Source organism: Muntiacus reevesi, chromosome 2 (genome assembly GCF_963930625.1).
Source record: "Muntiacus reevesi chromosome 2, mMunRee1.1, whole genome shotgun sequence".
NCBI lineage: Eukaryota > Metazoa > Chordata > Mammalia > Artiodactyla > Cervidae > Muntiacus > Muntiacus reevesi.
The window spans coordinates 90663423-90690162 of record NC_089250.1 but is presented as its reverse complement, the minus strand read 5'-3'; the positions used below and the strand labels follow the sequence as shown (position 1 = coordinate 90690162).

The 26740-nt window shown below is 42.1% G+C and overlaps 1 protein-coding gene across 2 annotated transcripts in view; it reads right to left on the bottom strand.

Annotated features, from left to right (window-relative positions):
- FMN2 (formin 2) overlaps positions 1–26740 on the bottom strand; it is a 358232-nt gene that overhangs the window by 85123 nt on the left and 246369 nt on the right. The window contains exons 9-11 of one of the 2 annotated variants that reach the window (XM_065919853.1): positions 4914–5005; positions 4624–4753; positions 3677–3823 (exon numbers count right to left, since the gene is read on the bottom strand). In XM_065919853.1, coding sequence (XP_065775925.1) covers positions 3677–3823; positions 4624–4753; positions 4914–5005 — 369 coding nt within the window. The remainder of the gene's footprint in view (positions 1–3676; positions 3824–4623; positions 4754–4913; positions 5006–26740) is intronic. The other variant, XM_065919854.1, reaches the window with a different exon arrangement.

Below are 26740 nucleotides of genomic sequence, written 5' to 3'. Positions count from 1 at the left end.
GTAGTTCTAAAGAAGAAAAACTGCTTCATATCTAACAATCTTCAAAGAAGAGCTTTCTACCTTCTTTTCTGGCACATTTAGAAGCATTAATACATGTTTTTTTTTTTAATTCTCAAAATAAATACTAGATAATTGGGATGTGTGAAACCAAATACATATTTTTTAAAACATACCCTATAATAAAAACTTTGTTTTCTAGAATATTCAATATAACCATGACTTTCCCCTCATTAATAAAAAGAGCAACATTCTTTTATAAACAAGTCTGATGGGATATGATAATATATCTGTTAGGCTCCCTGATGGGCTTCCCTGGTAGCTCAGATGGTAAAGAACACACCTGCCAATGCAGGAGATGTGGGTTCAATCCCTGGGTCGGGAAGATCCCCTGGAGAAGGGAATGGCAACCCAATCCAGTGTTCTTGCCTAGAAAATCACATGGATAGAGGAGCCTGGTGGGCTACAGTCCATGCGGTCACAAAGAGTTGGACACAACTGAGTGACTAACACAACACAGACTCCCTGAACATATTAGGGGCTTCCCTGGAGGCTCAGCAATAGAGAATTCACCTGCCAATGCAGGAGAGAGGGGTTCAATCCCTGGCTTGGGAAGATCCCCTGGAGAAGGAAATGGCAACCCACTTCAGGATTCTTGCCTGGGAAATCCCATGGACAGAGGAGCCTGGCGGGCTACTGTTCATGGGGTTGCAAAGAGTTGGACATGACTTAAACTAAGCAACAACAACATATCTTACTATGTACATCGATTACACAGAAATACATAGCTATAATAACAAAAATAGTACATTAATTAGAAGCAGGATTACTTGTAAAATGATTTAAGCAACTAACTTCCTTTGTCTTTCCTAACTTGCAAATCAGTGAAATGATCAGCAATACCTCAGTCAATTAACAAAACACTTACTAAATGCCTAGGTAATTCTGAGTGATCTGAGTAACAGTTCCACGCGTGCTCGTGTGCAAGTCTATGAAACTATACAGACATAGTTATCTTTTATTTTACAGAGAAAGAACCAAATAGACTTTGCATAGCCCTTGTGAGAATACAAGTTAAATTATTAAAAAAATCTTACTTCTTGATTATTTTTATCCATATCATTCCTTAATTATTTAAATTAATGAAATTTAACTTATAGGAGGACTGAATAAGATATAGTAACCAATACAAAAAACAAATAATCCCTTATACATATGTAATTATGACCATAAGAATCTATTTCAGATTCATTTTTATAAGTAACATTTTATTGATTATATTTATATTCTAATGTTATTTGCAAAAGTTACTTGTTCCAATCCAACAATCAGTTGCTAAGAACTATTCAGTATTTCCCTGGTGGTCCAGTGGTTAAGAATCCACCAGCCAGTGCTGGGGGCACACATTGGAATCCTGATCTGGGAAGGTTCCACATGCTGTGGGGCTAAGCCTGTGTGCCACAACTACTGAGCTCATGTTCCAGAGCCCGAGAGCTGCAACTACTGAGGCCTGCACACTTAGAGCCCATGCTCCAGGACAAGAGAAACCACCGCAATGAGAAGCTTGTGCACTGCAACTGGAGAGTAGCCCCCGCTCGCTGAAATGAGAGAAAGACTGCATGTGCAGCAGCGAAGATCCAGCACAAAAATAAAAATAAATAAATAAATCTTATAAAAAAGAACTATTCAAAATCTACCATGTGTTTAGAAGAATAAATAAATTTTGAATAAATGTGATTTATCAGGTTGACATATTAAAGGTTCCTGAGAAAATGTCTGTCATACAAATAAAAAGGCACTTGAACAGATAGAACCATAAAAATCACAAAAGTTATATGCTGTTTGTGTTCCAAGAAAGGACTATGCTTTTCCCAGCTCTGGAAAAGTACAGTGTCTGGCATTTCATAGAAGCTGGATAAAAGAATGTCAAATGAACACATGAGTGTAATGACTAAACAAACCAGTGAGTTGTTGACCTGCAGGAAAAAGCAAAATAAGTATCTCTTCTGTCAGGGAGATTATTTCCTTATTATTATTATTTCCTTATCTAGGAGGACAATTCTCTATATTTTCATTTTCATAGGCCAATTGTTCACTTAAACTTGTGGGAGGGCATGCTAAGTCGACTGCTCCAGTCGTGTCCGACTCTTTGCGACCCAGTGGAATGTAGCCTGCCTGGTTTCTCTATCCACGGGATTCTTCAGCAAGAATACTGGAGTGGATTGCCAAGCCCTCCTCCAGGGGATCTTCCCGACCTAGAAATCGAACCTGACCCAGGGTCTCTTATGTCTCCTTCACTGGCAGGCACATTCTTTATCACTAGTGCCACCTGGGAAATCCCTCACTTGAATTTAATATTTTAAAAACATTTCCTTCATCATATAGATCTTTGTGAAGCTTCTTTAATCTCCATCCTTTAGAAATAAATTCTATGATTTTCAAAGTTTACAATGTCAGACTTTAACCACTCTGGTGGTTTCCCTGATCTTATGTTTCTACCGACACTCTCATAATCTCTTAGATGTTAATTTTAAGAAAAATAATTATGCTTGCAAGAGGGCTTAGATGTTCCCACGCCTACCAATATCAGGAAGAAGATCATATGGAGAAAAAACACTTAAGAGATGATTCTCTTTTTCTCCATATAATCCTCTCTTTGATACTGGTAGGCATGAGAACATCCTTTAGGAAGTTTAATTTTTTAAAAAATTCCACTTCTCTACTTGTGTTTGCTTCAAACTGATGTCTAAGAGATTATGAGAGTGTTGGTAGAAATACAAGATCAAGGAAACCACCAGAGTGGTTAAAGTCTGACATTGTAAACTTTGAAAATAATAGAATTTATTTCTAAAGGATAGAGATTAAAGCTTCACAAAGGGGGCTTAGATGTTCCCATATATACCAATATCAAAGAGAGGATTATATGGAGAAAAAGAGAGTCATCTTTTAAATTTTGGGCTTCCCTGATAGCTCAGTTGGTAAATAATCCACCTACAATACAGGAGATACCAGTTCAATTCCTAGGTTGGGAAGATCCACTGGAGAAGGGATAGGCTACCCACTCCAGTATTCTTGGGCTTCTCTTGTGGCTCAGCTGGTGAAGAATCCACCTGCAATGTGGGAGACCTGAGTTTTTATCCCTGAGTTGGGAAGACCCCCTGGAGAAGGGAAAGGCTACCCACTCCGGTATTCTGGCCTGGAGAATTCCACGAACTCTATAGCCCATAGTGTCACAAAGAGTCAGACACGACTGGGTGACTTTCACTCATCTTTGTTTTGTTTTTAAAATCTGGGCCTGTTGGGGGTCACTTGCTTAACATGGAGAGAAGAAGAACGTGATGGATATACTGTCTAATTCATAAAAATTAACTAGTCCTCAGATCCAAATAGATAAGTATTAGCAGACATGGTAAAGAAAGTAAAAATTAGTTATTTTTATTTTAAAATACTGTCTATTCAGTTATTCATTAGATATAGGATTCAAAATTACTCACTTTAGGAAAATTATTCTTCTCTTGATCACAAATATATGGTGGCCATTATCTTTATCTGGCTCAGAACATAATAGAACTTTTGACCTTGGAGCATAAACATTTATCACACCGGTTTACAGTTTAACTTATTACAAAACAGACATCCACTCCTCAGTTTGCTACATTCACTCACTCAAAATACTTACACTGCTTTTAACATCTTTCAGCTTCGGGAGAATATCTAATCCAAAACCGTCTGCCTGTCCCCGAGTATTATTTCCACCATTCATGTAGTTGCCAAAGGCAAGAACCAAACCCAAAACCTGCATAACCCCTGAGCCATGTTTTAATGTCTGTAAAACAGGATAAAGAAGAATTTCTCAATTACTGTTTGAATTTTCTTAAGTCAGTGGCAGATATTCATATCATACTAATAATTATGGGTCATATCCAAGCTTCATCAGTGCTCATTTTAGGTTTATTTAAGAATAGCATCTCCAGAGATAACTTTGAAAAAGCTGCACCACTAACAGCATGCAGGTTGTGCTTCTTCAGCTGAGAGGTACGTGCCTAGGATGCTTCTGTTGTGTAATTGCAAGGAAACCAAATACACCCGTAACATGAGAACCACCACAGTACAACGTCACTGCTATCAGTCCAACTGTGCCTGTCTTTGGGTAACATTTTTAATATAAGGTGTGGGAAACCGAAACACAGTTATAAAGTTTAATTTCCAAATTTAGATTTATCCCTGAAAGGTTCACACTCACTTCTTCCAAAACACACAGTTTAACTTGAATTTGTGTATCACTTCCTCTTAAAATCTCTTTAATGACATAATGCTACTTTTCAACATAATTTACCACAACCAGAATAAATGGTACTATTAAATTCTGACAAACTGTTTTAGATGTTAATATCGGTCATTTCTGCCAAGCATTTGTTCTTTATTTTCAGAAGAATATTTCTCTTCTGTTGAGTCAGAGCTATTCCTGAAGCATTTGGTTGGAATCACTGACAATTTGTTGAGGGGAAATAAAGAAAATGTCTTCAAATGGTACTCAGTTGAAAGTATTTACTGTAAATAAAAGACAACTTGTTTGAAATATGAACATGACTGAGCACAATTAAGTATCAGAACCCAAGCACCCACCTCACACAACTTCTGTAGCAGCTCCAGTTTGCGCCGAATTGAGCAAATGTTTTCTGAAAATGTGGACTGAAACAGGATGCAAAAGACTCGCTCTGAAAAGTTGGGGATTAGTGACAGTTCATAAAGGAACCTAAGGAAATAAAGCCAAGTTAAGAGGAAAAAGATGACGCACATAAACACGTTCATCCTCACGTCGTTCATGACGCTGATGCACAGAAGACACCCCATTCTCCCAATGGAAAGAGCCCCCCAAGGCCTGCCTGCTGCCCATGGGCCCACGGTGTGCTTACTGCTCAGGTTTGTCTAGAGACTTGGCGTTCTCCTTGTCTTTGGAGGACCGGCCATGCTTTTCAATTTTTTCCAGTTCATCTGACTGTGCTCTCTGGAAAAACAAAAACCAAGCAGTTTTTAGATAACGATCTTAAATACAGCAAAACTCTACATATTTTCATATTTCTTAGCATCTGTTTGAGGTAAAGCTTGACTTAATTCATGAGGTATTTTAAAGTGTATATGTGCAATGCAAACCAGATCATCTCCAAATCTTCCAAATATTATTGGCTATCAAAAGTGAAAGTGAAACTCTCTCAGTCATGTCTGACTCTTTGTGACCCCATGGACTGGATAGTCCATGGAATTCTCCAGGCCAGAATACTGGAGTGGGTAGCCTTTCCTTTCTCCAGGGGATCTTCCCAACCCAGTGATCGAACCCAGGTCTCCTGCATTGCAGGCAGATCCTTTATCAGCTGAGCCACAAGGGAAGCTCAAGAATACTGGAGAGTGGGTAGCCTATTCCTTCTCCAGCAGATCTTCCTGACCCAGGAATCAAACTGGAGTCACCTGCATTGTAGGCAGATTCTTTACCAACTGAGCTATCAGGGAAACCATTATTGGCTATTGATGATGTGCAAAATATTTATTCCAGCATGGTTTAAATCAGTATGATTTCCCTTTCTTCTTTTTTAGCTGTTTATAATACCCTCTGGAGGGACTTCTCTGGCAATCCAGAGGCTAGGATTCTGAGCTTCCACTGTAGCCGGGCACAGGTTCAATTCCTGCTCAGGGAACTCAGATCCCATATGCTAAATAAACTATAATACTCTCTGGAATGCAATAATTTTACTTAAAAATGGTATTTCTTATTCAGAAGTTAATCAAGTTAAATTTGGAAGGAATTTGATCCTAAAGCTGTTATAAGATTTTTATAAGAAAAAGTACCTATTTACCTATTGTAATCATTGTCTATGCCTATCTGCTTTTGGAGAAGGAAAAGTACAGTTGAATTATAAAGTCATGGAACAAAAATAAAAGATTTTGATTCTCCTTTATTTTCTTTTTGATACAAAAATAGCTCCAGGTTTCTTTATCTTTACAAGTGTCTTCTTTTACCCTTGAAAATCTCAAGCTAAAAATTTGTAATTCTAAATTTGTTCCTTTATGGGAGAGGATTTTCTACACTTTAACATAAGGTAGAGAATTTCATAGACTGACCAAAACGCAAACTTATGCTTTATGAAGAATCTGGATGATTTTTAATTTTTATTTTAATGTCTCTATCATTTACAAAGATATTTCAAAAGAGCCTAAATACTTCATTTTCTAAGTGCATGAAGAAATTTGAGTAGATCACCCTATCTTGGGTTTGAGTCTAGTCCTCAGAAGGTAAAATCCCTTCAAGATTATTTGTTGTTTAAACAGAAAAGCAGCCCAACCAACAACTGCTGTACATGACAGAACTTGATCAACTTTTAAGTGAAGGGATGTTTCTGTTTTGAGCTCACTGATTATTCTGAAAGGTAGGTATTTCTTTCTTTTTTTTTTACATTTTATTTTTATTTTATTTTTTCCATTTATTTTTATTAGTTGGAGGCTAATTACTTTATGCAAAACAGAAAAAGAGACACAGATGTACAGAACAGACTTTTAGACTCTGAAAGGTAGGTATTTCTATTGATGGGATTAATTAGCAAAGACTAGTTCCTCCAAGAAAACTTCTTTTAGCAGGGAAAGGAGATTTGATGACAGATTGGTCAATCTTGAGGGTTGGATAAATTTTGCTTTTGGAATATGATGCAATAGAACAATACTGACAAGTAAAGCTACAACATCTGCTGCAAAGCCTGCCTTGTCCACCTCAACCCCTACTATAACCAGGCTCTCTCTAGAACAACACAGAACCTTATATTTGCTCTGTATTGTGCCACACATACCACCATGTCTTACTGGTGATGTGCAGACATGTTTACAACTTCTGTAAGAGAAGGGCCATGGCCTGTGTATCTCTGTGGTCCTGGTGACCAGTATGATTCATGATGTAGTCAGCCCTCTGCATCCTGAGCTCCAAATTCATGGATTCAACCAAATGCAGATCCAAAATATTTGGGGGAAAAACTCCATAACGTTCCCAAAGGTAAACTACAATTCACTGCACTCCAGCAATCATTTACACAGTATTTCCATCATATAAGGCATTATAAGTAATTGAGGTGATTAAAAGTATACAAGACGGTAGGGTGGGGTGTTCTATGCAAGAACGGTGTCATTTTATTTAAGGGACTAGAGCATCTTTTTTGTATCAATCCTCCCTCGTGCCCCCCTCCCTGCAGATATCCAGGGATGACTATATAGCTGTTGTTCAGTTGCTAAACCGTCCCTGCCTCTCTGTGACCCATGGACTGCAGTATGCCAGGCTTCCTTTGCTATCATCCTGAGTTTGCTTAAACTCATGTCCATTGAGTTAGTGATACCATCCAACCATCTCATCCAATATCACACTCTTCTCCTCTTGCCCTCAGTTTTTCCTACCATCAAGGTCTTTTCCAAAGAGTTGGCTCTTCATATCAAGGGGTCAAAGTATTGGAGCTTCAGCTTCAGCATCAGTCCTTCCAGTGAATATTCAGGGTTGACTTCCCTTATGATTGACTGGTTTGATCTTGCATTTCAAGGGATTTTCAAGAGTCTTCTCTAGCACCACAATCCAAAAGCTTCAATTCTTTAGCACTCAGCTTTCTTTATGGTCCATCTCTCACATCCATATATGACTACTGGAAAAAATATTGCTTTGACTAGATGGACCTTTGTTGGCAAAGTGATGTCTATGCTTTTTAATATGCTGTCTAGGTTTGTCACAGCTTTTCTTCCAAAGAGCAAGCATCTTTTAATTTCGTGGCTACAGTCACTGTCCACAGTGATTTTGGAGCGCAAGAGAGAATATCTGTCACAGTTTCCACTTTTTCCCCATCAATTTGCCATGAAGTGATGGGACCAGATGCTGTGATACTTGTTTTTTAAATGTTGAGTTTTAAGCCAGCTTTTTCACTCTCCTCTTTGACCTTCATCAAGAGGTTCTTTAGTTCCTCTTTGCTTTCTGCCATTAAAGTGATATCATCTGCATATTTGAGACTGTTGATATTTCTCCTGGAAACCTTGATTCCAGCTTGTGATTCAACCATCCCAGCATTTCGCATGATGTACTCTGCATATAGGGCTTCCTGGTGGCATCAGTGGTAAAGAACCTGCCTACCAATGCAGGTTATATGTAAGAGATATGGGTTTGATCCCTGGGTAGGGAAGATCCCCTGGAGGAGGGCATAGCATCCCACTCCAGTATTCTTGCCGGAGGAGAATCCCATGGACAGAGGAGCCTGGCAAGCTGCAGTCCATAGGATCACACAGATTTGGACACGACTGAAGTGACTTAGCATGCATGCGTGCACTCTGCATATAAGTTATATAAGCAGGGTGACAATATACAACCTTGCCATACTACTTAGCAGTTAGTAAATTCTTAAGACATTAAAAAATTAAATCAGTAATCCAACAGGAAGAAAGAAGGCCTCCAAGTCCAGAGAGAAGACAGAGGTAAAAGGAGGAAAGATAATGACAGGACACTGGAAACAAGAAACAGTGAGGATGCAATGACATGCAGAACATGCCGGCTGTTTACTATCACCTTAAGAGTACAGTGAGAGTCCATGTGAGGTAATGTGAATCCAAAACAGACACCTAAGCATGCATGAGGCAGAACTTGTTATGTCAAGTGTTAGGACACAAACAAGTAGATGAGGAAATAAGAAAGTTACACTCAGCAAAAGCACCTGTGAACTCACTCATCTGTATATTCACTCAACATCACTCTCTCAAGTAGGAATCATCAATCTGTTATGCAGGAATATGTGTACAAAGGTGTAAGAAGTAGGACTAAAAGGGGTGCCCAGGTGGCACAGCGGTAAAGAATCTCCTTGCCAGTTGAGGCGATGCAAGAGATGTGGGTTCAGTCTCTGGGTTGGGAAGATCCCCTGAAGTAGGAAATGGCAAAAGACTCCAGTATTCGTGCCTGGAAAATTCCATGGACAGAGAAGCCTGGAAGACTACAGTCCACAGTGCAGCAAAAATTCAGACATGACTGAGCATGCGCACGTGTGCACACACACACACACACATACACACATGCGTGCGCGCGCGCGCAGAGGACTAAAACACCATAGATTTTTAAGCAGTATTCATCAAATCTACAAATTTTACTATTCATCAGTACACTAAGACCAACTGCTTCTTCTAGCCCATAACGTCAGTTTTCTCCCTGCAAAACTTGTGCAAAACTCGCTAAACAAGAGTCAGTTATTTTCTACCTTAAGGCTCCAAATTCTTCTCCTTATTGGTAATGATCAACTATGTCTGACTAGTGACTACCAATCTGTACAAGAACCTAAAGGTCATCAAGATAATTCTGACTCTGTTTGACCCCCAAAGTGAATTTAGTCTCAAGGGTTCTTCGCTGGCCCATCAGTTTAAAGTCAGGTTTTAAAAAGGATGAGTATTAGGGATTTATTCATCTACCCATTCAATCAAAGGCCAACTGATTACTAAGCATTACACCAGACACTAGAAATAAAAATATATATACTGGGCTTCAAGTTCAAGGAAAATCCCGCCACACAACATTCCGTGCTGCTCATAACACCATTCTTATTTGTTCAACCCTGCTACAGTGATCTTCTACTGCTTTTAAAACTGTATGTAACTCTTTCTATATATGAAGGAGGTGCTAATGAGCTCACTATCATTCCCGAGTTTCTGCTGAAATAGGTTCTTATGGCCAAACATATGGATAATGCAACTACACATTCACATATTAATTAACCACATAAAAGAATTTCCAAGTTCCAAACATTCAAATGACAAGCCCTCCTTCTCCCAGTCTCACAAGACCAAATCGTTTCAGTCTCCAGCACAGGGACTGCATACCCCTTCCCACTCCCACCCCAATTATCTGCAGGTCTGTACCGGAATTTCCTTTTCCCGTGATTTCCCGTCTGCCTAAAAGTGAAATAGACCCATTGCTGCTAAGTTAGAGGCTTTCACTAATCACTCACTAGTTTCACTAGTTTTCACTTCGTTACTCACTAAGACTCACGGCACATAACACCCCAGACACAGCTCTCACCCAACTGCTGGCCAGAATAGGTGGAATTCCTGGCTGCCAGGAATCACCACGTATTTTGACCTCCATGATCCTAAACCAACATACCCTGCAACTGATGGCTGCTCCTCCAACTCCTGAGAGAAACTGTAGCTCCCAGAGAGGAGAGGCTTGGGAGCAATTACACAGAGGGAGGGGAGGCTGTCGAGAGAGACCATGTGCTTCTCTGTGGCCAAGTCTGCTGACAGTGCTCAACCAGTGTTTCTCAAGTGGGGTTCCAGGGAACATTGACTTGGGTCCTGAGATTCAATAAGAGCTGGGTGGTACATACTATAGTAATAAGGGGGTTTCCGGGGTAGCTCAGTGGTAAAGAATCTGCCTGTAATGCAGGAGACACGGGTTCAATCCCTGGGTTGGAAGGATCCCCTGGAGAAGAAAATGGCAACTCGCCCCTGTATCCTTGCCTGGTGAATCCCATGGACAGAGGAGCCTGGCAGGTGCGGTAGCAAAAGAGTCAGCCATAACTTAGTGACTAACAATGACACGCTAAATAAATACTTTCAGAAGTTATGTTGTTGAAAGAGCTATTTCATTTCATTTTAACGGCAATCCTCATAATTAATTGATTATAAAACAAGTGTGTGTGTCAGAAAGAGACAGAAAGGATGTGATAGAAACGCTCCTGAAGAGCCAGGGTTCCAAGGGACGCAGGTGGAAACACTGCAAGCCAGACTTTTACCAGCTCCCTCACTCAGCCTCTACCATTTTCTCAGTATTTTATACTCAATCTCATCTGCAAACCTTTGCCTTGATCCTCAAAGGGCATCAACCCTCACCCTTGTGTCTGCTGCCTACTGTTGCTTCCTTCTATCACAGCATCACACTCTCTGTCCCTGGACTTCCTCCCACCCTCAATGATCCCCTCTGACCCCCGTCACCAGACCCTCACCCACCCAACCACCCAGGACAAATGTCTTCAGCCTGTGTTTCTGTGATCAGCTCTGGTTTTCCCTCCACATCCACACAGGCAACTACCTCCTAGACATTTTCATCTGGACATTGCAGAAGCATCCTGGACCAAACCACTCTAAAGATAAGCTCATGTCTTCTTCAGTGGTCCTGATCACAGTAAAGCAGGAATGAGTCGTCCAGCTGGGAGCTGATGAACGGCTGAGTCTCGGAGCTGCTCACTGTCCTCCACTCCCCCTGCTCTGCCCTCTCCACACCCACAGCCTCTGTCCACCCACGACGCGAGGGTCAACCTGGCCCCCCATGACATCCAAGCCTCGGATACCTGTCCTAAATGGTGGGCAGCCTGGTTGTAAATATGTGGATCTGAGCCTGTGTTCCCATCGCCCCCACTCATACCTGTGTCACAGTATCCTGTGGACGATATCACTATCCTCACTCTTGGACCCACACAGAGACCCTGGGCCCCTGCTAAGCTCCCAGGGCCTGGCCCCGTTTTCCCGCTCCCTTGTCTGTGTCCTGCCCGCTTCTGCTGAGCAAGTCTGTCCTCACCAGCTTCCCTTAAGTTCCTCATCCACAAACCCCGCATCCTTTATCTAGAACATCCCCCACACCTCTCACCCTGGCCGCACCCACAGCCATCTGGCTTCAGCTCTAGCCTCTCTGCTCTGGGGAGGCCTCCTTCACCCTCCACCAGCCGCATCCCCCTGTATCATGGGAGCACTGGAGGAATGCACGTTTCCTTCAAGCACACATCACAGCCGTGAACAGATACACGAAGCCATTGCTCAAAGCAGAAAGAAACCGACATTAGCACATGGATAACGTCAATTTTATCCTCACTGCAACCAGAGCCAATGCCTGAAATAAAGCAGATGGTTAATAAACACAAGATGAACTAATAATAAAAGAATGGAGCTTATGACACATGTAAATCACTGTAAACTCAACTGTTTTCTTTCTAATCTCCTGTCTCCTTGTTCAGTCTCTTTCCTCTTCTTTACACAGTGGAAACAGTGACCACCAGGAGTGGAGACAGTGGGTGTCTGATTCTGGAGAAGCAGAAGTCACAGTATGTGGGGACGTCAGTCGGGAATGCAGTCCTGCGCTGGATGCGGGCTGAAGGAGCCTGCCCTGGCCTCCGGGGCAGCGTTCCCGTCTCTGTCCCTGTGCTCCTCTGCCAGCATCAGTGGTACTGTCCTCTCCCTGTGGTTTGCCTGCATGCCTCCCCTCTCTCCATTCCCCTCAGCTCCTCCTCCTGTCCTGCCTGAGCTCCAGACTTCCTTCTCCCTCCTTCACAGGCCTCTCTCTCCTCCAGCTCAGAATCTCAGAGGCAAACTGACTTCCCTCACTGAGTGCTTGGTGTTTGAATCCCCATTATCTGGCTTTTGTTCTTCCACTAAGCTCAAAAATGATCTTCCTGGAGCCAAGAGTTCTCACCTATAGGAGAACAAGAGCGGCTGTCTGCTGAGCCCTTAGGAGCAGGCAGGCGGCTGCAAGGTGTCCTGTGTGCACAGTGCCACGGAGCCCTGACAGACAGGCGTCATCACCAAGAGGCTCACCCCCAGTGTATGAAGAAAATGCAGATCTTGGGCCTTGTCCAGTGAGGTCCAGGCCCTCACCCATCACCTCCTGACATCAAGGGCCAACATCAATGTCTCTCCACAGGAGCTCTACTGAGCCCCAGGCTGACTAATGAATGGGTCTGGGGCCTTCAGTTCAGTTCAGTTCAGTTGCTTAATCATGTCTGACTCTTTGCGACCCCATGAGCTGCAGCATGCCAGGCCTCCCTGTCCATCACCAACTCATGGAGTTCACCCAAACCCATGTCCATTGAAAGTGATGACATGGAACCATCCCATCCTCTGTCATCCCCTCTCCTCCTGCCCTCAATCCTTCCCAGCATCAGGGTCTTTTCAAATGAGTCAGGTCTTCACATCAGGTAGACAAAGTACTGGAGTTTCAGCTTCAACATCAGTCCTTCCAATGAATATTCAGAACTGATTTCCTTTAGGGCAGATTGATTGGATCTCCTTGCAGTCCAAGGGACTCTCAAGAGTCTTCTCCAACACCACACTTCAAAAGCATCAATTCTTTGGCGCTCAGCTTTCTTTATAGTCCAACTCTTACATCCATACATGACCACTGGAAAAACCATAGCCTTGACTAGATGGACCTTGGTTGACAAAGTAATGTCTCTGCTTTTTAATATGCTATCTAGGTTGGTCATAACTTTCCTTCCAAGGAGTAAGTGTCTTTTAATTTCAAGGCTGCAATCACCATCTGCAGTGATCTTGGAGCCCCCCAAAATAAAGTCAGCCACTGTTTCCCCATCTATTTGCCATGAAGTGATGGAACCAGATGCCATGATCTTAGTTTTCTGAATGTTGAGCTTTAAGCCAATTTTTTCAGTCTCCTCTTTCACTTTCATCAAGAGGCTCTTTAGTTCCTCTTCACTTTCTGGCATAAGGGTGGTGTCATCTGTCATCTGGGGCCTTAGACACCACCAAATATAGAAAAGCTATGAAAAATGCAGGGAAGGTGACCGGGTAGGAACTTCACAACCTGAGGAATGATGTAAGCTCCTGGATTTTCTTTCCTCCTTCATCCCTGATGGGGTGCTAGAGAGGCCTGGACCCAGGACCAGCTCTACATAAAGGACTGGGGAAAGGATGTCTGGTAGAAAAAAAAAACACCTCATTTTTAATACCTGTCAACCAACCAAAAATGAAAAGAAAAACTGACCCCTCTTGGAATCAGTGTGGCTGAGTGGAGAACCAAACTTTCCCCCTGACCTGCAGGGATGTGGTAAAGCTGGTTGGCAGGAGGCAGTGCTACCCAGCAACCCACTACCCCGACCTCCTCCCTGGTGTCTGAGGAGGGGGCAGATGGCACTCCTACCCCCAGTAGCAGCAACAAGGCAGAATGAGGTGGCTCAGAGAAGTGACAGTGAGCCTATAATCTAACAAGAAAATGGGCAAAAGACAGAGACTTCACCGAGAGAACACGCAGAAGATAAACACATGCTAAGATGGTCATTTACAATCAGAAAATTGCCCATTAGAATCATGAAGAGATATTGCCTTAAATTCATCTATTACAACAGTTAAAATTCTTTAAATGGTGACAGTAGCAAGGATGTAGCAAAATTAGATCTTTCACATACTGACTCTGAGAATATTAAAATGGTACAGCCATTCTGTGGTTTTCAGTCTGTTTGCCCTCTAATGGAGAAGGATAAAAGGCTTATGAAAGCTTCCTGATGGGACAAACTGACTGAGGGGGATACTGGGTCTTGTTCTGATGGGCTGGACCATGTTCAGTAAATCTTTAATCCAATTTCTGTTGATGGGTGAATCTGTGTTCCCTCCCTGCTATTTACCTGAGGAGAAGTCAATGGCACCCCACTCCAGTACTCTTGCCTGGAAAATCCCATGGATGGAGGAGCCTGGTAGGCTGCAGTCCATGGAGTCGCTAAGAGTCGGACACGACTGAGCGATGTCACTTTCACTTTTCACTTTCATGCATTGGAGAAGGAAATGGCAACCCACTCCAGTGTTCTTGCCTGGAGAATCCCAGGGATGGTGGAGCCTGGTAGGCTGCCATCTATGGGGTCACACAGAGTCGGACATGACTGAAGTGACTTAGCAGCAAACTATGGTGGAGGAAATGAATGGATGGATGGCATCGCTGACTCATGGACATGAGGTTGAGTGAACTCTGGGAGTTGGTGATGGACAGGAAGGCCTGGCGTGCTACAGTCCATGGGGTCACAAAGAATCAGACACGACTGAGTGACTGAACTGAACTGAACTGAATGAAGATAATGGTGACCTCCCTTAAAAGATCCCATGCATGTACTGCTACAGTCCATGCCCCCAACCCTGCAGCAGGCCACCACCAACCCATGCCTTCGCCAGAGACTCCCAGACACCCACAGGCAAGTCTCCTCTGGGGTCACTGTTACTTTCTCCTGGGTCCTGGTGCTGATATCACCAACTGAACTGAACAGCCATTCTGGAAAATAGTTTGGCACCTTCTTAAAAATGCATTCTAAATATACATTTAACATATGCTGGGCATTTGTCTCAAAATGAGGAAACTGATTAGTTAAGTTCACTTCAGTCGCTCAGCAGTGTCTGACTCTTTATGACCCCAGGGACTACAGCACGCCAGGTATCCTTGTCCAGCACCAACACCAGAGCTTGCTCAGACTCAGGTCCATTGAGTCAGTGGTGCTATCCAACCATCTCATCCTCTGTTATCCCCTTCTTCTCCTGTCTTCAACCTTTCCCAGCATCAACATCTTTTCCAATGAGTCAGTTTTTCGCACCATATGGCCAAAGTAGTGGAGCTTCAGTTTAAGCATCAGTCCTTCCAATGAATATTCAGGACTGATTTCCTTTAGGATGGACTGGTTGGATCTCCTTGCAATCCAAGGGACTCTCAAGAGTCTTCTCTAACATCACAGTTCAAAAGCATCAACTCTCCAGTGCTCAGCTTTCTTTATAGTCCAACTCTCACATCTATACATGACTACGAGGAAAACCATAGCCTTGACTAGATGGAACTTTGTCAGCAAAGCAATGTCTCTGCTTTTTAATATACTGTCTAGGTCATAGATTTTCTTCCAAGGAGCAAGTGTGTTTTAATATCATGGCTGCAGTCACCATATGCAGTGATTTTAGAAACAAAGAAATTAAAGTCTGTCACTGTTTCCATTGTTTCCCCATCTATTTGCCATGAAGTGATGGGACCAAATGCCATGATTTTAGTTTTTTGAATGTTGAGTTTTAAGCCAATTTTTTCACTCTCCTCTTTCACTTTCATCAAGAGTCTTTTTAGTTCCTCTTCAATTTCTGCCATAAGGGTGGTGTCATCTGCATGTCTGAGGTTATTGATATTTCTCCCAGCAATCTTGATTCCAGCTTGTGCTTCCTCCAGCCCAGCGTTTCTCATGATGTACTCTGCATATAAGTTAAATAAGCAGGGTGACAATATGCAGCCTTGACGTACTCCTTTCCCAATTTGTAAAGGAGTCCACTGTTCCATGTCCAGTTCTAACTGTTGCTTCTTGACCTGTATACAGATTTCTCAGGAGGCAGGTAAGGTGGTCTGGTATTTCCATCTCTTTAAGAATTTTCCACAGTCCGTTGTGATTCATACAGTCAAAGGCTTTGGCACAATCAATAAAGTAGATGTTTTTCTGGAAATCTCTTGCTTTTTCTATGATTCAACAGATGATGGCAATTTGATCTCTAGTTCCTCTGCCTTTTCTAAATACAGCTTGAACATCTGGAAGTTCATGGTTCACATATTTTTGAAGTCTGACCTGGAGCATTTTGAGCATTATTTTGCTAGTATGTGAGAAGAGTGCAATCATGCAGCAGTTTGAATATTCTTTGCCATTGGCTTTCTTTTTTATTTTTTTAAATTTATTTCTATTAGTTGGAGGCTAATTACTTCACAACATTTCAGTGGGATTGACATGAATCAGCCATGGAGTTACATGTATTCCCCATCCCGATCCCCCCTCCCGCCTCCCTCTCCACCCGATTCCTCTGGGTCCTCCCAGTGCACCAGGCCCGAGCACTTGTCTCCTGCATCCCACCTGGGCTGGTGATCTGTTTCACTATAGATAATATACCTGCTGTTCTTTCTAAACATCCCACCCTCGCCTTCTCCCACAGAGTCCAAAAGTCTGTTCTGTACATCTGTGTCTCTTTTTCTGTTTTGCATATAGGGTTATCATTACAATCTTTATCAATTCCATATATATGTGTTAGTATGCTGTAATGCTCTTTATCTTTCTGGCTTACTTCACTCTGTATAATGGGCTCCAGTTTCATCCATCTCATTAGGACTGATTCAAATGAATTCTTTTTAATGGCTGAGTAACAGTCCATGGTGTATATGTACCACAGCTTCCTTATCCATTCGTCTGCTGATGGGCATCTACGTTGCTTCCATGTCCTGGCTATTATAAACAATGCTGCGATGAACATTGGGGTGCACGTGTCTCTTTCAGATCTGGTTTCCTCAGTGTGTATGCCCAGAAGTGGTATTGCTGGGTCATATGGCAGTTCTATTTCCAGTTTTTAAAGAAATCTCCACACTGTTTTCCATAGTGACTATACTAGTTTGCATTCCCACCAACAGTGTAAGAGGGTTCCGTTTTCTCCACACCCTCTCCAGCATTTATTGCTTGTAGACTTTTGGATAGCAGCCATTGGCATTGGCTTTCTTTAGGATTGGAATGAAAACTGACCTTTTCCAGTCCTATGGCCACTGCTGAGTTTTCCAAATTTGCTGGCATATTGAGTACAACACTTTAATAGCATAATCTTTTAGGATTTGAAATAGCTCAACTGGAATTCCATCACCTGCACTAGCTTTGTTTGTAGTGATGCTTCCTAAGGCCCATTTGACTTTGCACTCCAGGATGTCTGGCTCTAGGTGAGTGATCACACCATCATGGTTATCTGGGTCATGAAGATCTTTTCTTGTATAGTTCATCTGTGTATTCTTTCCACCTCTTCTTAATATCTTCTGCTTCTGTTATGTTCAAACCATATCTGGCCTTTATTGTACTCATCTTTGCATGAAATGTTCCCCTGGTATCTCTAATTTTCTTGAAGAGATCTCTAGTCTTTCCCATTCTGTTGTTTTCGTCTATTTCTTTGCATTGTTCACTGAGGAAGGCTTTCTTATCTCTTCTTGTATTCTTTGAAACTCTGCATTCAGATGGGTATGTCTTTGCTTTTCTCCTCTGCCTTTAGCTTCGCTTATTTTTCAGCTATTTGCAAGGCCTTCTCAGACAACCATTTTGCCTTTTTGCATTTCTTTTTCTTGGGGGTGGTCTTGATCACTGCCTCCTGTACAATATGATGAACCTATGTCCATAGTTCTTCAGGCACTCTGTCTATCAGATCTACTCCCTTGAATCTAGTTGTCACTCCCACTGTATAATCATAAGGGATTTGATTTAGGTCATACCTGAATAGTCTCCAACTCTTTGCGACCCCATGGATGGTAGTCCGCCAGGATCCTTGGTCCATGGGATTCTCCAGGCAAGAATACTGCAGTGGGTTGCCATTCCCCTCTCCAGGGGATCTTCCTGACCCAGGAATCGAACCCAGGTCTCCTGAATTGTATGCAGATTCAGTGGTTTTCCCTACTTTCTTCAATATAAGTCTGAATTTTGCAATAAGGAGTTCATGATCTGAGCCACAGTCACTTCCTGGTCTTGTTTTTGCTGACTGCATAGAGCTTCTCCATCTCTGACTGCAAATAATATAATCAATCTGATTCACTATTGAGCATCTGGTGATGTCCATGTATACAGTCATCCCTTGTGTTGTTGGAAGAGGGTGTTTGCTATGACCAGTGCGTTCTCTTGGCAAAACTGTTAGCCTTTGTCCTGCTTCATTTTGTACTCCAAGGCCTATGACTATTCTGCTTTCCATCTCTTTAATTTTGTCATTTTGAAAGTGTCATATAAATGGAATCATACAGTATGTATCCCACAGCCTTTTGATACTGGCTTATTTTCACTCAGTATAATTCTGTTGCAATACAGCCAAGTGTTGAATGTATTGAAAGCTCATTTCTTTCCATTGCTGAATAGTATTCCATGGCGTGAATGCCCCATGTCCAAGGGCAAAGGAGAAGCCCCAACAAGATGATAGGAGGGGCGAAATCATGTTTAGAATCAAACTCCATGCCCACCAGAGATGCTCAGATGGCTCAAACAAAGCCTTGCGCACACCAGGACCCAGACACCCCACAGAGACTGGCCAGGCCTGCCTTTGAGTGTCTGAGTATCTCCTGCAGAGGCATGGGTCAGCAGTGGCCGGCCGTGGGGACAGAGGCTCTGGCTGCAGCAGACCTGGGTCATGCAGGGTGTGGCATAAGCCCTCTTGGAGGAGGTCACCATTTGCCCCACCATAGAACCGCTGAGTAGATAACCCCCAAACTGCAGAACAATTAAACCAAACAAATTCTCACACTGTTAAGAAAGGTCTAGGACCCACAACAGATTTCCCAACCCATTCTCTGCCCATCAGAATAAGACCTAGTTTCCCCCACAGTCAGTCTCTCCCATCAGGAAACTTCCACAAGCCTCTTATCCTTATCCATCAGAGGGCAGACAGAACAAAAACCACAATCACAGAGAACTAACCAAACTGATCACATGGACCACAGCCTTGTCCAACTCAATGAAACTATGAGCCATGCCATGTAGGGCCACCCAAGACGGGTGGGTTATGGTGGAGAGTTCTGACAAAACATAGTCCACTGGAGAAGGGAATGGCAAATCACTTCAGTATTCTTGCCTTGAGAATCCCATGAACAGTATGAGAAAACTTACATCAGCACAAAAAATATATGTATACCTATGGCTGATTCATGTTGAGGTTTGACAAAAAACAACAAAATTCTGTAAAGCAATTATTCTTCATTGAAAAAAAAAAAAAAGACTTAATGTATACAAACAGTCACAGGCCAAACTGTGGTAGGCGTAATTGTGGTAATAGCAGCCTCCTTCAAAAGGACTTGTGGACGCACTGCTGTATTCAGGGCCTCTGAACCCACAGCAGGCCACTGTCGACCCATGCCTCCACCAAAGACTCCCGGACAATCACAGGCAAGTCTGGCTCAGTCTCTTGTGGGGACACTGCTCCCATTTCCTGGCTCCTGGTGCTCACAAGGTTTTGTTTGTGCCCTCTAAGAGTCTGTTGGAGGAAGTCTTGTGGAAGTTCCATAATCAAATTACAGAACTGGGCAGTAAACAGCCCAAACCTAAAAGCAACCCAAATGTCCCTCAGCGAATAAAACAAATGTTAGAGCATTCACGCCATGGAATATTATTCAGCAGTGGAAAGAAATGAGCTTTAGATACACTCAAACACTTGACTGGATCGCAACAGAACTAATACTGAGTGAAAATAAGTCAGTATCTAAAGGCTATGGGTTATATACTATATGATTCCATTTATATAGAACTTTCAAAATGACAAAATAAAGAGATGGAAAACAGAATAGTAACTTTCAGGGATTAGTCATGGGGAAAGGGATCTTTGCAGAGGTGGAACAACTGTGTATCTTTTTTTTTCGGTTGGCTTCATGACTTGCAGGATCTGTCCCTATCATGGATTGAACCTGGGACCTGGAAGTGAAAGCCCTGAGTCCTAATCACTGGACCACCAGGGGATTTTCAACAATTCTGTCTCTTGATTGTAGTGACAATTACACAAATCAGCACATGTGATACAGCTGTATAGAACTACAAACACAAACATGCGTGCACATACACTCATTCACATACACATACAAGTGCACGTGAAACTGGCAAAACTGGAAAAAGCTCTATGAAAAATACCAATGTCAGTTTTCAGGTTTTAACATTGTACTATAGTTCTGTAAGAAGTTATCATTGGGGAAAACTGGGGGAAGACTACACAGGACCTTTGTGTACTATGTATGCTGTTTCTTATGAATCTGTAATTATTTCAAAATAAAAACTGAAAAGAAAAAAAAAAATCTAAAGGTCATCTCTTCCTTAACTTCCCTAAACATGTATCTCCTTTGAACATCCAACATTGGCATATGGCCATCTGCTCCAAACACCCAGGAAAGAAGCTGACTTCAGTCTCTCCCTGCCCACATCCAGTTAGGTACCACTTCCTAGCTCAGTCAGACCTGATAAAAATCTCAGGAGCAGATTTCCCCCTCTCTTATCACCTCCACTCCAGAGCCATCTGACCACATCCATCCCTGTCAGTCTCAGCCTCACCCAAACGCAATTTCAACTCTCCTGTGGGTCAACTTCACCAACACAGAATTCCTCACCCCAAATACTGTAATGTTTTCCACATCTGTGCGTTTCAGCAAAGTTTCTCCCACCTGCTGGGAAAGTCCTCATATCCTCTCTCAAGTTTATAAGAACTTTTACAAACGGTTTCAAATCTTGCCTCATGATGAAGATTATTCCAGGTCCCCCAAGACCAAGTAATTGTCACCTATTCAGCAATTACCCTGTTCTTCCCACAGAATTCTATCCTAGCACTTGTCACTTTAACCTGTAATTATTTAGTTGTGTGCTTGAAATCCACCTCCTAATTTTGCAGTCATCCATCTGGTGGTTAGTTTCTCTCATCTTATTTGAATAAAAAATAAGTCGACCATCAACTTCCTGATGGTCGAGGGGTTAAGAATTCACCTGCCAATGCAGGAGACACAGGTTGGATCCTTGGTCTGGGAAGACTGCATATGCCATGGGGCAACTAAATGCACGAGCCACAACTACTGAAGCCCATGCACCCTGGAGCCTGTACTCCACAGCAAGAGAAGCTACTACAATGGAGCCCGAGCACTGAAACTAGAGAGTAGTCCCTGCCTGCTGCAATTAGAAAAAGCCCACGCAAAGCAACAAAGACTCAGCACAGCCAACATTAAAAAAATAATAAAAAAATTAAAACTACGCATGTTAAATACACTATGAATGGAACAGCATTTTCCGTGTTGGACTGAGGACTTCTCAGCAATTTCAAGGAAAAATCCTTCTGTATTATTAAATGACTACTTAAATAGACCTTTTACGCATCATACATTCTAGAGTTTATGGGTGGTCTCTATACTACTTGTTGGCCTGTATTTCATTTAATCTTGAAAACTAGCTTTTCAAGAGGTATATTCTTCATAGTCCACAGACTAAGATACCACAGTCCCACAAATCTTTCCTTCCCAGGTAAAATGAACAACTGGAATGTTGTTAAATGCCAAGGGCTGAGGGGAATTTGCAAAATGGTAGTCATGTACACACAGCATTGGTGAACACAGACACACAGCAACGGAGACACAGACAGTAGCTATGGCGGACATATGCACACAGCAATAGCAGACAGACCCATAGTGATGGTGGACACTGACACACAGCAATCTCAGACTGAATGGCTACTCAGGGCCCCTGAAAATATCACAGTCATACACTGGCAAATCATTGTATATTGGTGGGTAAACAAAAAGTTCAGAACCATACACATCTAGAATCACTCAATTTCCTAAGTAAGTTGTCGACTGAAAAAAAATCACAACCTAAAAGTTGAGAATTATGTTTTATTCGGGAACCATACTGAGAACTATAGCCTGGGAGACAGCGTCTCAGAGAGCTCTGAGGGAGAGAGCTCTAAGAGGTAAGGGAGGAGCCAGGATGTATAGAAGTTTTTGCTGAAAAAACAAAACAAAAAACATGTAGTTAAAGATCAAGATTATTGCTAATCACAAATAAGCTGACATCTCAAGTTAATGATTATAGTTGCCTTTCTGCATATGGGCAGATGCAAGAGTCTGAGCCCACTGAAGTCATTCCTTTGATGTGCATGTTAAAGGGGTCCTGTCTGGGGCCCTCATCCTGCTTCTCTCCACCCCAATCCCTTCAGGCACACCTCTAGGGGCAGCTGCAGTAGCCAAGGGCTTAATGGCAAGCAATGTTCTTTGTTTATTAAAATGGCAGGCAACATTTTTTGTCCAACATTCAGTGAAAGAAAATATAAGAATTTTATATCCTTATAAAGCCATTTGACTATTCCTTTCATTGACTAACTGCCCAGCTAAACATTAGTTGTTGCAATCATGGGTGACAAGGAGGGGAGGGGAGGATGATGCATCCCTCAAGAAGAATGTTAAAACCATCAACTGCTATTCCTGTTCATGAATAATTACCTGTCAGGACTCCACTTTGGTAGTAGCTAAAGCCCTTAGCAGGTACCTGCAACTATCAATACTTGATACCACTGAAATACCTCTGCCTTATTCCCAGGAAAAACCAGATGGTCTTCTACATAAACTATTACTTTCCTGTATCATCAGCAGAATGGTGGTGGTGCTGGTGTAGCCAAGTCATGTCTGACTCTTGCAACCCCATGAACTGTAGCCCACCAGGTTCCTCTGTCCATGGAATTTCTCAGGCGAGAATACTGGAGTGGGTTGCCATTTTCTTCTCCAGGGGATATTCCTAATCCAAGATTTAACCCAAGTCTCCTGTACTGCAGGTAGATTCTTTACAAACTGAGCCACCAGGAAAGCTTTAAAGGGATTTAAAGAAGGTGTAGTGAACGTTCGTGGCACAAGCTTGGAGGCACTCATCTTAGCTGCAAGCACCATTCCTCTAATGTCTGCCCGCCACCAAAGACAATCACTGGGAAAGGTTCAGTACACGTATGTCAGGAGAGACTGTCTGCCCAGGAGAGCTGGATACAGTTATTAAATAGGGGAAGGACAGAAAGTACTTCCTGTACTCCACCATTTGTTAATGCTCCCAAAGAGAGAAACTAAGGTAGATCACACAACAGAATTTGTATAAAAACAGTCACTGGCAGAAACAGACACGTATTCTAAACAACTCAGCACTACACACGAGGATGTGCGATTTGTGTTCCTGCAAGGTGAGACTTCCAGAGGGACAGAAAGAAACTGCAAGGAAAGCAGAAGCAAACAAGAGCTCCCAGCATCAAATACAGTTTAGGTTTAAAACTAAAACATGAGGAAAAATAACAGTAGGGATCGAAGCCTGCGTGAAGCCAACATAAAAACCATTCCAATTTTTTAAAAATTTATCAAGGATTCATTCTCCATGGGCTTTTAAACATTTATGATCATACTGCTCATTTTATTAATTCTCTATTTTGAGAAAAGTAATTGTAATTTCCCAAAACCTTCCTTTTTTCTAACTGAAGTAGTTGATTTATAAGGTTGTGTTGGTTTGAGGTGTACAGCAAAGTGATTGAGTCACACACATGTGTACACACCTATTCTTTTTCAGACTCTTTTCCCATGTAGGCTATTACAGAATATTGAGAAGAGTTCCCTGTGCTATACAATAGGTCCTTGAAGATGATCTATTTTATATATAGTAGTGAAAAGAAAGTGAAGTCGGTCAGTTGTGTCTGACTCTTTGCGACCCCATGGACTGTAGCCTACCAGGTTCCTCGGTTCATGGGATTTTCCCACATATAGTAGTGTGTATACATTAACCCCAAACTCCTAATTTGCCTCCCCCACTTTCCCCTTTGATAACCATAAGTTTGTTTTCTAGGTCAGTACGTCTATTTCTGTTTTGTAAATAAGTTCATTTGTGTCATTTTTTAGATCCCACATATAAGTGAAGAATTTGAGGACAGCAATATTAGCAGATCTTTTTTCTTCTCTCTTTGGAGAAACCTTGGGTACTTTGTTCCAGGTGAGTACATGTTGAAAGACAGTCCTGTGATTTATGAACAGGTCTGTGGTTGAGGCAGAATTTCTCAGGGAAGTGTGAACACTGGAGAGGCACAACACACCAATCCTCCCTCCATTCTGGCCTTTCAGGCAACGTCTGTGCTCCCAGCTCTAGACGGATGCCACACACTCCCTCCACAGACCGGCTGCCTTCACCATCGACTCCTCGTTTTAAGGGGATGGGGCTTAGAGTGCACTATGATATACTTTGTGTTAAGTCATTATCTCCTTGAATGTTACCTCATTGGAATACTTTCATGATTATTAAAAACTAATGCATATTTTACCCCCCCCCCCAAAGTATATCCTCTTTGCTGGGGATGGAGGGTGGCAACAAGCATCCAGCATATTTCCTAGAAGCACTCTATAGACAAAGCATAAATTGGAAAAGAAAACATGTAAGCATAAATTATTTTTAAAAGCATTAATATTGTTGTTCAGTCGCCAAGTTGTGTCCAACTCTATGAGACCATGGACTGCATCACGTCAGGCTTCCCTTTCCTTTGCTATCTCTCAGAGTTTGTTCAAATTCACATCCATTGAGTTAGTGATGCCATCTGACCATCTCATCCTCTGCCACTCCCTTCTCCTCCTCAATTTCTTCCAGCATCAGGGTCTTTTCCAGTGAGTTGAGTGTTCGCATCCAGTGGTCAAAGGATTGGAGCTTCAGCTTCAGCAACAGTCCTTCCAATGAATATTTAGGGTTGACTTCCTTTAGGATTGGCTTGTTTGATCTCCTTGCTCTCCAAGGAACTCTCAAGAGTCTTCTCTAGCACCACAATTCAAAAGCATCAATTCTTCAGTGCTCAGCCTTCTTTATGGTCCAACTCTCACATCTGTACATGACTACTGGAAAAACCACAGCTTTGACTAGACGGACCATTGTCAGCAAGTCATGTCTCTGCTTTTTAATATGCTGTCTAGGTTTGTCATAGTACATACTTACTATTTCCATATATATTATTTTAAACATTTAATTAAATATCCAATACTATATTTTAACATGCACAATATACACAGCTTTCCAGAAATGGAATTACCAGTCACATCTAAGGAAAACCTTACTTCAACTTTACCAAGTGTTCACCATTTCGGAAAATTCTATTAGTGGTGATAGAGGTAATTTTAGTTGCTGTATTCAAAGGGCTTATAAATAAAGGGACAAATGTTGATTGCCTTCATCAAACTTTGTGGTTCAATGATTTACATGCATCGATGAAATTAAAAGCACCAGGTTACTGAGCTGTTTCTGCTTTAGAGTGTAGACATCAGAGCTTTAAAGGTGTAAGTGTAGCTAGGCTTTTGTCTATTAATTTCTTCTTAGAATGGTAAAGGAAATGTGGACAAAGAATGTTGATGCCATTTCAGTAAACAGACGATGCTGCTGCCTCCAGCCACTACAGCCGCCTCCTCTGTGAGCCCTGAGAGGATACAGGAGGGAGTCAAACAGGACACTGGCTCTAAGTAGTCAAGGTGCATATCAAAGGCATGTTTCAGTGAACCCAGACTCTTGCATCTTCCTATACACAGAAAGGCACTGAGGGCATTAACTTGAGATGTCTGTTTTTGTGATTAGCAGTCACCTCTTGATGTTCATGTTTTTTCCTTTTATATATCCTGACCTCTTTGGGACAGTCACTCAGAGCTCTCTGAGAGGCTGTATTCCAGGCTTACGTCCTCAGAATGTCTGCCAAGTAAAACATAGTTCTCAACTTACAGGCTGTACGTATTTTTCAGTCAACAATAATATATTTGTTAGGAAAAGGAGGCACTGAATGGATAGGATTGAGAACTAGCAGTCTGGTCTAAGGATTATCCATCTGGGATGACTCATCCTTCTGCAGGAAGTTCACTCAATAAAGAGATTTTCCAAAAGGAAAGGAAAGTGGTAACACTGGAGCTTCGAAAGCAAATGTTGCAACATGGAGTGATGCAGTCAACATCCAGGGATTAATTCCCGTGAGTGCCTGGTCATTTGAAGTGAGAGAGGGTGGGAGGGGAAGAGGAGAAGGTCCGGAGCTGAAGGACGCTCCATAGAGCCATGAGTACAGTCTCTCTTCAGGCCCCTTGGGGACAAACAAGGAAGTCAGTGATTGTGACGCACTGGAGAAACACAGGAGGTCAATCCAGGCAGCTCTCAGCTGTGCTTTATGCGGGGGACGTAGTGCCAGAGACCTGACTTTCTGTCACGATTATGAGAAAGTGAGAGTCTTTATTTCATATGTTAAAGTAAAAACTGATCCTCTGATTAACTTTGTGGAACATCTGATCACAGGTCATCTTTCTCCTTAAAATATATGTCATCACTTAAAGTAATGATCAAAAGCTTGATGTTTTTAAAAACATTCTATTTAAGAGAACGTGTCAAAGCTAGTGTTATGTTTACTAAATGGAAGTGCATTTATTTGGTAAATATTTCTTTGGGATGCTTAGTGGGTTCCCAGTGGG